Here is a 13,216-nt window from a genome sequence, read left to right as displayed (position 1 = left end):
ACAAATGAGAATCATATCCGTGGTGTGATTATTGCTTGTACTTGGTAGGACATCTAGGGATACTGGGACTTTCCCTAGTTTTATAGTATTTGAAAATGTTGCAGAAATTTTAAGACAAACAAGTAAAATCAAGCTGTAGACATAGATAAACAAATGGGTGATGTCGTTGAGAATAAACTAGCGTAGCTTCATCATTTGTTGCCTCACATTGCCGCCGAAATTTTACCAAGGCAAGGCCAATGTAATGCGTAATCAAATGATCATTAACAGGTGAACAGTAAAGAACCTCAGAAGGTCAAGGCCTATGGAGGTCTGCTAAGATTTAGTTTATGAAACTTACTGATTGCCTAAGAGTAAACTTATGCTAAACCCAAGTCTGCGTTCTTTACCTATGAAACTTTTTGCTGAGCATCGTCTAAGTTTAGTTCCAAATTTTCAGCTATTTAACATAATAAAAGTTGCATTCAGGCAACATTTAGCTCAAAATCTTCTATGGGACATTCCTTATAGTAAAAGGTGTTACCTTGGCAACACTTATAGTCTGCTGCTCCATCGCTTCATGTATGGTTGCCCTATCATGTTCTCTCATGCTGTCCAAGTTAAATTAGCTTGACATTATACACCAAGAAGCAAGAAAAAAGTTCAATGGAAACAACCAACTTAAATATATATTATGCAATTATCTGAACCAGTATCTTGAGTTTTGGCAATGCTAATTGAAAGAAAACTTGAGAAGAAAAATTGCACTATCCTCTCTCTCTCTTCTTATTGTAACAAAATTAAACCCAGTAGCTGAAAAGAGCTTAGTACAGATGCAAAGGTCCATTTCCACTAATAAGCATCAAGGGAATGAAGGAGAAAGAAATAAAGTGTCTAACAGTAGAAATTTCCTATCCCTCCATTGAAAAGTTAAGATTAGCTTCCTGAACACAGTATTTTTTTTTTCTTTTTTTTATATTTTGGTTAGCTTGATATTCATTATTGGTTTAATCCCTAAGAGCTTATGAGTGTTCTCTAACAAGGTATTAGAATATTTTGGGTGAGGTTGTTACTTTGAAACCTCCAATGTCCAGTTCCCATTTCCTTGTTGATTTGCATGATGTGGGGGTGGGGTGCATCTACCTGTCTCTGCCTATGTACATTTCTTTGTTTCCCTCAGGCAAGAGGGAGGCTCCACATGAGGAAGGGTTTTAACTTGAAATAAGTTCTTGGGCCATTCACTAACAGAATAAGATTTGGGGGCTAGTGGTGTTGTCTGAAAGCTATACTCATCAACACTAAGACAATAAAATCTAAAAGGAAACTTCTCATCCATAACCTTATGTCCTGCATACTAATGAAATTCACTCACATCATATATTACTTCCTGACACTTTTTCAAATACACAACTAGGGATAACAAGCTGTTCTTGCCATCATAAAAGAGCTCACAAAAGAGCATCATCAATAACTAAAAAGGAGACCTTTCCGTTTCAACAATACCAAAGGAAATAAAGACAGCAGACTTTCACCTCATGAGAGACTCGCCTCTATGCAAATTTATTTGATGGGATTAAACAAACACATTGGATGAAACATTTACTTTGAAAACAAACATAATACAAAGAAACCAATTAAAAAAACAAATGAAGACACATACACATGGAGAGACCTATAAATATAGCTAGTTTCAAACTAGAAAGTAAAAAACCACTACAGCCAATTTAGAGAAAATGACACAATGAAAGAAATTTTCTCATATTAATTCCGATAAAGACCACTCATTCTTCAGTTTGGAAAATATTATCTTTTAGACTACGCAACTTGAATCAGCATAATTTCAAATGCTTGTCTAACCGAATCATTTTCTGAAAGTAATTGACATCATCTAAATAAATCCTTATTCCTCATCATTTAGTTCTCTTAGAGACCTAAGCCACCTGAAGTCTTGTGAAAAATTATCTGTCTTTCTTCTTTTCTTTTGATTTTTCTTTCCATGCCTTTTGTACTCTTGATTGACAAAGTTTTAACATAAGCCCTTCTTCAGCTCCACCCAACTGTATGATAATAATTCCAACAATAAGAGCACCTTTCTCTCTTGGGTTTGTTATTCTAAAATGGGGTGGAATCTATCAGAAATAACCAACCCCAGAAGCCAGAACAAGCTCACTTAGCTGTGATATGATGTGGATAGAGATGATTGCCTATGATTGCCTAGAGATAATAGTGAGTTAGTGACCATGAAGTTCTAATTAAAAGAAAATAGTCATATGGTACATTAAGGTCATATTATACACATGTGTACATCATACACAAAATTGAATGCAAGACAATAAAAAGATAGAAAGAAACGTTCCATGAAACCAAAGGACAAAGCTAGAAATATTCTATAACACAATTGAACGGCATACCTATCAAACTCATCTATACAACAAAGTCCTCCATCTGCCAAAACCAGGGCTCCAGCTTCCAACATCCACTCCCCTAAATGTGACAAAAATATAGTTTACTTGTAAAGAAGGGCTCCAGCAATATTTGACTATATTATATGCATTACCCAGCATTGATGCTTCCTATCCTATTGATTTCCAAACAAGTCCCAAAAGGATCAAAGACACTTACATACATACCTAACATCAAAACAAAAATAATAAATGAATCATATAGATAGTAATAATGGAAGAACAATCTTAAAGTAACCGGTTCCATAGGTGCAACTTAATGGTTCAGCTAAGAGGAACCAATGCTTACCTCCATCCTTGACTGCAGTGACAGTTAATCCAGCACTTGTGCTACCTAATCCAGTTGTAATAACAGATCGGTTGCTCAACTTTGCAGCAAACTTCAAGAACTGAGATTTTCCAGTGCCTGAGAGTTTCAATAGTAATGGTTACATGTATGTGTATAGCCCAAGATTCTAGTTGAATGTCTCAAAGTTTGGTGGTGATCCTGAAACATCTCTGTAATTAGACGGTTCCAGGCTGCTTGCATTATCAGTTGTGTGCACATAAAGACTGATATATATTGAAGCTAGTGTGTATGAGTTTAAGTAATTTTGTCAACAAAGTAAGTTCTTTGTAATGTAAAGAAAAAAGGTTTGATAAGTCAATATTGAAGTCTGAAACTGAAGTGTGAAACAAATAAATCAACCAAAGAAAAGAACCTGGATCACCAACCAAAAGCAAATGAGACTCTCCTCGAACCTTTGTTCCAGAAGCATCAACATGTTGCACGCCTCCAATAAGTGTTAATGCAACTAATATGAAAAAAGAAAATGTATGTGAACTTCATACAGATTAATTTTTAGACATAAAGTAAACAACTTTGAGACACAATATGTATTCACTTTAGACATATCACTTCCTTCTGTAAAATTTTGTTTTGGATCCAAATAAAATGGATAAATAACAAAATGGAGTTGTGAAGAATACCTGCAAGCTTTACAGTAAACAGTCCAAAGATTTGTGGGCATATTCCTTTTAGGATGGCATTTCTCCCTGTTCAAGTCTCGAGAGAACAAAATGGAATTTTATCGGAATCTCAGGCTCAGAGCATCATATGCCAAAATAACATAAGTTCCCAAAAGAAAAGATGAAAGTTATATACTATACATTTTTCAATGCTAAAGTCAACACAATGACTATTATTTACCTTTCAAAGGCGTATCTTTGAAGTCCGACCAAAATTGCTTGAATTTTGCGATAACATCATCGGGTGTATCAATTTCAGACTTCAGCTCGTTAGTTCTCCTAGTTATGAAATATGAAAGGAATCAACTCCTCTATAAAAAATTAAACGAAAAAATTGTATAAAATAAGGCACACAAAAGATATCAAGATTTTACATTTCCAAACAAGAATATCTTAGTGTTTCTGCTTCCACTTGTTTATAATTTGAAACATTGGATTACTTTCACTAGCAATGCAACATCGTTTGAATTATCAGATCTACTTAGATTACATTATCCTGATATTGAGTGATATGATTCTCATTTTGCTTTCAGGAAGGAGCACAAATCATTGTTCAACTCCTCACTTGTATAACTTTTTTTTTCTTTTATTATTCTCCTACTTATTGATATCCTTTTCAAGTATACAAATATGCAACTCAATAACAAGCGTTATTAACTTACAAGATAAATAAATATATACCTACATTCCGTTCAGTACTATTAAATCTGTAAATGATGCAAGTTCAATATACTAAACTTACCTAACGCAATTAGCGACCAATACAGGATCAAGGTCACATCGCACATCTTTCAAGTCTGGAGACCACTTTGCAGTTAATATCCCAGAGACAATAATGTCATCTGCATTGACACTAAGTTACAGTAAATTTGACCACCATAATGAAAAATTGGTGATATTAAGAATCACTTGTACCAGGAAAAGGAAGTTGTGGAAATATGCAGCTACGGCAGAACTATGAATGATAGTTGAGGAAATACAACTATACAACGGAAAAGTGCAGCCACAAGTTAACATGGTATCATGTTGCAAGGACTGGTCGAAGAAGTCTAAACCACTATTACAGCAAAATTACTGATAACAACTGGTTTTAAAGTTAAAGCATGTGGGTTTATGGTCAAGGGTTAAGGTTAAAAGTACATGCAGCCACTAACTACAATTTCAACTACAGGCCCAAAATTATTGACATTTTTGTTTGACTGGATCTGTTTGGTATTTCTCACTGCTAAATACCAATCAGAGTTTCCCAGTTTGACCCAACAGATATCTATCACACGTACTGCAACTTTGATTATGAAGTGGAAGCTTAAGAACTTTTGTGGCGCTATGTCCAACACCCCACTGCAATTAATGCTAATTATTACCAAAACAAGAACTTTGCGTTTGAAGGGTGAAAACTTACTGTTTGTTACATGCAACTAAACCAACATAAAAAAATAACAGAGACAAAGTAGAACTAATCCAAAATTTCAGAATGCGGTACCTCCAGCTTTAACAATATCAACAAGATCATCTTTTAGAATGACAGGAATTGAGCGTGGAATGGCCCCAACACCCAAGACATGGGTACTCTCCTGGATTTTAATTTCCTGGTAATCATGGCATGATATAGAACCTTCCAAATGCGCGAATTTTGTGCCTTCACAGGCTTTAGTCTGTCATATACATAAGATCAGATACCAAACTCTCAAACCACACTTTTATCAAAAGATACATGATTACTAAAGAAAGCCATACTGAAAATAAGATACAATGCAACAGAGAAGATGTCACACTGTAAAACTGAGGTGCAATGTATCCTCTTCGCTTTCGAACACTTATGCCATAGAGGCAAAGCATTCCCCTATCCAATAAAAGACATAGATAACCATTTTACTATTTTGAAAAAACAGATACAGTGAGTACTGACTTCTTCATATTTTACATGCACACAGATGCCCTCATCTGATAGTTGATTAGTTAACTAGTTTTTCATTTTTGTCATGGGACTTTTGGAAATGATAAATATTAAATAGCAATAAATTTAGACTATCAGGGGTGGAATAGGCAATTACCTGAGAGGGGCAATATGAAGGTAGTCTTATGGAGTTTCTCGATTCCAGCTCAGGATAAACGAGGAATCTGCAGACGAGCATAGTTAACCAACAAGAAAAAAAAAGAAAGAGGGAAGTCATTCCACTATAAACAGACATAATGCACATGTTGTTTCATTATGAAACTTTCATACATATTCACAGATAATTCCACAAAATCGCATGATAACTCTAAATAAGGTTCAATATACCATAGCATGCAGAATTTTATGACAGCATTGAGCTGCGGAATTACTTGTGTAAAAATAATATTTAGTATAGCGGAACGCGAAAGCACCAATTTACAAACACCTTATCTATTAAACACATTTATCTAAACACATGAACATCAAGAAAATTTCCTTTCATCCCACAAACACAGTAATCGCGTGAAAAAATCACTCACTCGTTCTTGCATTTCTGGCACATGTACTTCCTCTCCCCTTCATACATCTTAATAGCCCCGGACCGGATCACCGTCCCTTTAAGAGTGAGCAGAATCCCACGATGCTTCACCCTCACACGTCCAATGCTCGGAAAAGTCTCTACAATTACACACAACAACTTATACAAACCAAATCAACAGCAAAGCGAATCGAAACGAAAACAATTCAAAAAGAAAGCCAACCGGGGCATTCGAGTGGTGAGCCGCTGACATCAATCCGGACATGAATGAACTCCTTCTTGACCCCTTTACCCAGACCTTGCGAATCTCCCAGTACAACTCTCTGCGAAAATCAACCCTAATCAAAATCAATAATCAAGACTATAAGGAATTCTGGACCAAAAGTGAAAGACTGACATGAGCCCAAAGAGCGGCGTCATCGAGAAGGCGCAAGTACTCGGTGGGTTGGGAGAAGACGAGCTGTGCGAGCCGAGGATCGTCGTCCATGAGCTCTGCGAAACTGAGATTAGAGAGTGAGAATTGGGTGAGATTAAGAATGAGAGAGAGGAAATGGAGATTACTTGAGGTGGAGAGGGTAATGGAGCTTGGGGTCTGGGGAGAGAGCGATGGAGCGGAGCTGGTGAGAGTGGTGGCGTATCAGAAACGCCGCCAACTCTTGGACGTGAGACGCCGAAGCCATTGAGACCCGAGAAGAACAACCAAGGGAGGGGGGGGATGGGCGGGAACAGCCTTAAATATCTATCCAGGGAAGGGAAATTCGTTTTTCTTTTTTCTTTTTTTTCTTTCTGTCGTACACGTGTCGTCATGTCGACCTCTTCGATTATAGACACGTAACAAAAGTCTTCAATTATATTATAAACAAACAACTAGAGACATTACCGAAGAACACAACTCAATAGAGAAGCCTCTCGAACAAGCCGAGTTTACACCATCAAATAAGAAAACTCTATAGTAGCAGTCGATGGACAACTACCTAGTCATGCGCGATCATTACGACAAAATGACCTTCTTGAGCAATTGGGTCTATTACGGGTTTCGTCTCTCTAAATATATTTTTGAAGCTGATTGAAATATATGATCTTCCGATCATGTGATATCTTTACTGATCTTTCAAGATGTGTTAGTTCTTTCATTTATGGCATCAATTTTGAATTAACTTTTTACTTGGATATTTGTCTTTGGCTTTAACAACCTTGTCTTTGAGAGCTGTAGAATCGGTAGTTGAAATTATGTATTTTCGAGCTTTATTAGCTCTAAGAAGAAAAATCTTTCCTTCACTGTCTCGAAACGTAAATCCTCAATTAACAACTCTTCCTACATCAAAGATGATTTTAATGCAACTGCTATGCGACGGTAACCATCCTATGGTGGCTGATAGGTCTGGTTTGAGAAATACTTTTCTCTATAACAACATTTTTCCACAGAACGTTATTTAAATAGATAGTTGTAGCGATTGAAGTGGCCACATGTCATTTTTTCTACTGCCAACAAGCTCGCCTAAATTAAGAACAAGTGTCACAAAGAAAGGGGCACAATTCGCAAGAAAAATCTATTTGGCATGCGCAACCTTCCATAACAGGTAAGTCCAAATATCTAACACCTTTAACAAGTAGCGACACTAACTGACTTAGAGATCGGCGAGTCGACCAACAACCCCGGGCTTGACCTCTGATAGTTGTTACTTGTGCAGGTACCAGTAGAAGACCACATACTAGAAATTTTATAAGAATACCGTCACGGCGTCAACCATGACTTTAGTAGAAACATGGACAATTGAAGAAGATATGTAGTTTCTAGGTACACAAAGGTTGTATTGATCAGTGTTGATGGACCAAGTATAAACTTCAGCAAAAGTTCGAGCTTATTGGGTTTGATATCTAGAATACAATTGATTGAAATACTCAAAAATCAAAATACAGTATGAAGAAAATGTTAAGGATATAATGAAATAGTAGTGATAATTGAGAATTGAATACAGAAAGAGGTAAATTGGAATCCGTTCAATCCGTTCCCAGGTTACCTAGCTTGCGACCACTCAATCCGTTCATACCAACCTTATTACTGTGCCAGTTTGAGACAACGTTCTCGGATGAACTAGGCCGACTATCACCTTGCCAAGTCTTAGAAATGAGAACACATAGTAAATTTGAGGAGAAAGTAATCGAGAGAACACCAGGCCATAATTGTACGTGTCTCGATGTCAAAATATTCATATTTATTTATCAAAACCCAAAATAAAAGAAATAATTGATAGAACAAAATGACCAATGAAAAAGACAGCCAGAAAATAAAGGAGGCGAGAAAGAAAGACGGTTACACTAACTGGTTAGCTGCATATAATAATCGTTTGCAGATATGCCACCTGCGCTGCAACTGTTGTTTGAAAAGTTGTTATGGAATTGCCGCTGGTCCTCAACATGATCATATACACTCTCACCTCTGCTCCTAAATCTTCTAATCTCTTCTTCGTCCTCCTCCATCATTCTCGCATCGTTGATCGAACATGAATCTGAAAACCATGGCGCTCCATTCACACAGTGCTCACCTCCCAACCCATAAGCGCTTCTCTCGCCCTTCAGCTTTACACAACCCATTTCAGACCTCTCATGTCTTCCGCAGCTCTGTTCGTTACGACAGTAACCCGACAAGTTTCCCTGTTTTGGTGGCGAGAAATAAGGGCGGGAGGAGATTAGTTACGGCGTGCATGGGTAATGCTGACTCAGAAGAGGAGGAGGAGCCAGTGTTGGTGGCTGAGAAGAAGGAGGAGTTGGTGGAGCGAAGCCTATGGAAGCAGGTGAAGGACATTGTCATGTTTTCGGGTCCGGCTACCGGGTTGTGGATTTGTGGGCCGTTGATGAGTCTCATCTCCACCGCTGTTATCGGCCAGGCTAGCTCTACTGAGCTTGCTGCTTTGGGTAAGTATGGAATTATAGTTTGGTTCTCTTCTGTTAATTAATTGGTACTGCTGAAATGAGTAATGAGCTGATTTGATTTTCGGGTTTGGATGGGCAGGTCCGGGAACTGTCTTCTGTGACAACATGAATCTTTTGTTCATGTTCCTCTCCATTGCTACTTCTAACATGGTTGCCACTGCGCTCGCCAAGAGGGTTAGTAACATATTGTGAGGGCAATTGCTAGTTTCAAATTACGCTCATTGATTTTTTAATTAAGTTCTTACATTAGAAGTATGTTTTACTGATAATTCAACCCGATAAAAGAAACTCTAAATTCAGTTTAAGATTGTGTGCTTTGGAAAGCTGCTAGTTTAGGAGAAACTGAGGTGAATTCTTTTGGTTTCGGTGAAAGCATAGTTGAAAAGTCAATGAAGTTCAAATTCAAATAACACAAACACCCTATTAAAATTTTGCAAAAGCAGTATGCAGATAGAAGTTGCTTCCCAAACACAACTTATGGAAAGTTATCAAACAAGATGATCTTTGAGAGAGAGACTGCAGCAGGCTTAGCTAGTTGAGAAAAATTACCAAAATATAGTGCATATTTGTAATTACATAGTGAGTTACTGATTACTTTTACCTTTCCTTTACATGTGTAAAGAAAATATTTGCACTCTACTCTGCATGTTTGTAACACTACTGAACCTAAATGTTCCAATGGTTTATCTTATACTTTGGGTTTTATCTATGGACTCCCTCGTAGATACTTTATTGTTCAGTTCATTCTTATTATATTGACAAGATATTCCTTGTTGCAGGATAAAAAGGAATTGCAGCATCAGATATCTATCTTGCTCTTCGTTGGACTGACTTGTGGAGTTCTGATGCTCTTGTTTACTCAATTCCATGGTTCATGGGCGCTAACAGGTATTGAAGACTGGATTTTCCTTTGTTCAGATGCATAGACGTACAAAATCAATCTAAAATGTCAAATCACATTTAGTTTACCACTTTGGAGTAGCATTGAATGCAGCAAACATAACGGAGACCATTAAATGTGATGAATTATCTGATCTTGGTTTTACAGCTTTTGCTGGGCCCAAGAATGCACATATTATACCTGCAGCAAGCAAATATGTTCAGGTTATATTCCTTGTAGTTGAATCTTTTACCTCCTTTTTGTAACGTAGCTTTCATAGTTTGTATAACACATCTTTATCTTGTCAACTGAACATTTCTTTGCTGTCAGTAGATTCGAGGGTTAGCGTGGCCTGCGATTCTTTTCGGATTGGTTGCTCAAAGCGCAAGGTGCGGTGACCTTTCTTCTTTCCTGCATCATGGATCAACTTATCAGTTGGCATAATCTTAGGATAGCCATTTTTTATTGACTTCATTGTTCAGTTCATTACTTGCAAGAACTTCCATATCAATCTTGTTAAGCCGCATAGAGTCATGAGAAAAGTTAAGGTGGCATGGAGGGAGATCCCTTTATTGTACTGGATAATGTTTGCATTATGTTTTAGTATTGCTAAAGCTATATAGTCCACCAGGTTTGCTGCCTGAAATATATTTTATCTTAATTACTCCACATCTCTAATATTGTAGGTTTATGTCTCAGCTTTGTTAGAAATTTAGGTTTAATCTTGTATTTGATTGAATCTTATGTAATTATTTGACTAAAATATTTATCTCTAAAGTGAAAGGTGCTATGTCTTCTAATTTCAGTCTGGGCATGAAAGATTCATTGGGACCTTTAAAGGCTCTGGTGGTTGCCAGTGTTGTGAATGGCCTTGGTCATGTAGTCCTATGCAATTTCTTACACTATGGTATTACTGGTGCCGCATGGGCAACAATGGCATCTCAGGTATATATTTGTCCTATTGGCATTTCAACAGTTACCGCATCTAATCTCACTTGTTTGTCCTATTGTATTGCCGATATTTTCCTATTAGACCCAATATTTTACACATACACATTATCCTGCCACTGAATCATTGATCATCATTTGTTATAGATTGTTGCCGCTGGTATGATGATTGAAGCTCTGAATAAGAAAGGATTCAGTGCATTTTCCATCTCTGTTCCATCACCTCGTGAATGCCTGCAAATATTCGGAATTGCAGGTCCGGTGTTTGTAACAATGTTCTCAAAGGTTTGCCACATCTATTTAACACTTTATTGCTGCTGAATTCTGCTAACATGTGAACACATCTAAGTATATGACACCTTTTGATGTTTTAGGTGGCTTTCTACTCACTGATGACATACTTTGCTACTGCTATGGGTACAAATATAGTTGCTGCTCATCAGGTTAGCTTTATTTGCTCTAATAGGTAGCTATAGTGTTCATCTGCAAGGAACAAATAACAATTATCTTGACAATGTGCAATTAATCATAGGTCATGATACAAATGTACGGGATGTGTGTGGTATGGGGTGAGCCTCTTTCTCAAACTGCACAATCATTTATGCCTGAGTTATTATATGGAGTTGACCGAAGTTTGGAGAAGGTTCGTTATAATCGAGTTCCATGATGCTTCAACCATTATCATTGTGTGTATTTGTGTGATCTGTTTCTACCAAGATTTTCATGTGTTAGTGATATGTGGATAATGTAGGTTTCTTTTTTCAAATGAACTTGATGTAAAAGCTTTCTAGCTGAAAAATGTACTTACCCATGAGCCAAAAGTGTTCTAATTTTTAGTGAATACTGAACAGGCCCGCATGCTGCTAAAGTCACTCGTAATCATTGGAGCTATTCTTGGACTGGCAATAGGAGCTATTGGGATGTCTGTTCCTTGGTTATTCCCCAATATCTTTACATTTGATCTAAAAGTCATACAAGAGGTTGGTTTTTATTAATGAAGTATAAACTCCAATTCTTGTCCTATGATTTTTAATCTGACAGGAAAATAAACTTGTGTGGTATAGATAAAAGGGAAGTAACATTTCCATGAGCAAGTACGTGATAATTTGTCTGATTAACAATTTAACTGCACATGAGAACTAATTAGGTTGGACAGAAATGAATATTGCATTATGCATTAACTCCTGTATATTCAAAAGGAATATATTTGTACATAAACAACAGTGAACTTAATTGGGATATCTGAATGTTTCTCATATATTTGGTTTTACCTGTGTTATGCAGATGCACAAAGTATTGTTTCTGTTCTTCCTGTCGTTATCTATTACACCCTGTACTCACAGCCTTGAGGGCACATTGCTGGTACGCTTGATAACTCTAATGAGACCTCTGTGTATTCTTTTATTCTTCTCTTTCTTCTTTCAAATAACATACATGTGCCATGGAGCAAGGCGAGTAATACTTGACTCCGGATATTTGTCTCTAGTTTCTACTACTTCAAAGATATCTGATGTCTATGTACTAATTAATATTGCTGTCATACAGAATTTTAAGCCTCCATATATTATCCTCTGACAGAAACTCTTTCTTAATGCTAAAACCTAAACTCTAATTAATTAATCACATGCTTGGCCAAGTATTGGATAAACACATTATTAGCACAGAAAATATAAGTAGAGAATGTTGTATCCAGTTTTACAAACATAATTCTCATACAACTAAAATACTGCTAACTGTCCCCTCACTCTTCCTGAGACTTCCTGATACTCAAAGTATAGGTTACTCATGTAAACTTCTCTCAACATGTTGTGTATTCATGTGCAAATGAGATTACATTATGTTATTTTATCTTAGAGGACTGAATGATTGTTGCTCGCTCTATTTATAACCCTTTTGTTTGGGATAAAAATGTTCTGTTTTCTGTTTCAGGCTGGACGTGATCTTACCTTCATCAGCTTCTCAATGAGCAGTTGCTTTTCCTTGGGTGCTCTTCTATTGCTGGTATAGATCTTATTTTTTCATTCTGTCAAATTCTTTGGTGCCATTTTCTGTAGTCATCACTATAGATCTTATTTATTTATTTTATTCCGTTCACCAGCTTTTGAACAGCAGAGGATTTGGTTTGCCAGGCTGCTGGTTTGCACTTGTTGGCTTTCAATGGGTAAGAATAAATTCTCATCACTCAATTTAAGTTGTTGATACTAGACCCCCATTATTTTGTTGGGCTAAGTGCCTAATATCAAAGCAATAAACACCTATTAGATCTCTCTACCTAATACTCTAGTCTTTTGGACAATACGCACACACAATATGTAAAGGGCTCATGTTCTTACCTGTCGCGTCTCTCTGCTAACAGAATGAGTATTCAATACACGCAACATTTGATTATATTCGTGCATTTCACTGAATACATGAGTTTCATACAGGCTCGATTTTTCCTTGCTCTCCGGCGGCTTCTTTCTCCCAATGGCATGCTCCACACAGAAGAGCTTGGCTCCTATAACGTGGGAAAGTTGAAAGCTACTTGA

The 13,216-nt window shown here is 36.9% G+C and overlaps 2 protein-coding genes across 2 annotated transcripts in view; one reads left to right on the top strand and one right to left on the bottom strand.

The window, feature by feature from the left end:
* The window catches only part of LOC101303192 (DNA helicase MCM9-like), a 10,114-nt gene extending 3,508 nt beyond the window's left edge, over positions 1 to 6,606 (bottom strand). The window contains exons 1-13 of the mRNA XM_004292378.1: positions 6,488 to 6,606; positions 6,324 to 6,426; positions 6,150 to 6,249; positions 5,928 to 6,066; positions 5,504 to 5,570; positions 4,933 to 5,104; positions 4,192 to 4,291; positions 3,631 to 3,728; positions 3,411 to 3,476; positions 3,143 to 3,235; positions 2,731 to 2,847; positions 2,391 to 2,463; positions 524 to 590 (exon numbers count right to left, since the gene is read on the bottom strand). Coding sequence (XP_004292426.1) covers positions 524 to 590; positions 2,391 to 2,463; positions 2,731 to 2,847; positions 3,143 to 3,235; positions 3,411 to 3,476; positions 3,631 to 3,728; positions 4,192 to 4,291; positions 4,933 to 5,104; positions 5,504 to 5,570; positions 5,928 to 6,066; positions 6,150 to 6,249; positions 6,324 to 6,426; positions 6,488 to 6,606 — 1,314 coding nt within the window. The remainder of the gene's footprint in view (positions 1 to 523; positions 591 to 2,390; positions 2,464 to 2,730; positions 2,848 to 3,142; positions 3,236 to 3,410; positions 3,477 to 3,630; positions 3,729 to 4,191; positions 4,292 to 4,932; positions 5,105 to 5,503; positions 5,571 to 5,927; positions 6,067 to 6,149; positions 6,250 to 6,323; positions 6,427 to 6,487) is intronic.
* A 1,839-nt stretch (positions 6,607 to 8,445) lies between these two features.
* LOC101302905 (MATE efflux family protein 4, chloroplastic-like) lies at positions 8,446 to 13,216 on the top strand. Its single transcript, XM_004292377.1, has 14 exons — positions 8,446 to 8,842; positions 8,940 to 9,034; positions 9,640 to 9,748; positions 9,909 to 9,964; positions 10,074 to 10,129; positions 10,547 to 10,685; positions 10,836 to 10,973; positions 11,063 to 11,131; positions 11,221 to 11,331; positions 11,540 to 11,668; positions 11,973 to 12,050; positions 12,618 to 12,689; positions 12,787 to 12,849; positions 13,115 to 13,216. Exons 1-14 carry the CDS (start codon positions 8,446 to 8,448, stop codon positions 13,214 to 13,216), a joined length of 1,614 nt encoding a protein of 537 aa, XP_004292425.1.

This window comes from Fragaria vesca, linkage group LG2, assembly GCF_000184155.1.
Source record: "Fragaria vesca subsp. vesca linkage group LG2, FraVesHawaii_1.0, whole genome shotgun sequence".
In the NCBI taxonomy this organism is placed as follows: Eukaryota; Viridiplantae; Streptophyta; class Magnoliopsida; order Rosales; family Rosaceae; genus Fragaria; species Fragaria vesca.
The sequence above is the reverse complement of the archived record's forward strand: the minus strand, read 5'-3'. Positions and strand labels throughout refer to the sequence as shown.

Bases quoted from the DNA above. Each gene is read 5' to 3' on its own strand.
- LOC101302905 (XM_004292377.1), top strand. From the start codon at position 8,446: ATGGCGCTCCATTCACACAGTGCTCACCTCCCAACCCATAAGCGCTTC. The intron at 9,965-10,073 runs GTTATATTCCTT...TGCTGTCAGTAG, and splicing joins CAGCAAGCAAATATGTTCAG to ATTCGAGGGTTAGCGTGGCC. The intron at 11,132-11,220 runs GTTAGCTTTATT...AATTAATCATAG, and splicing joins ATATAGTTGCTGCTCATCAG to GTCATGATACAAATGTACGG.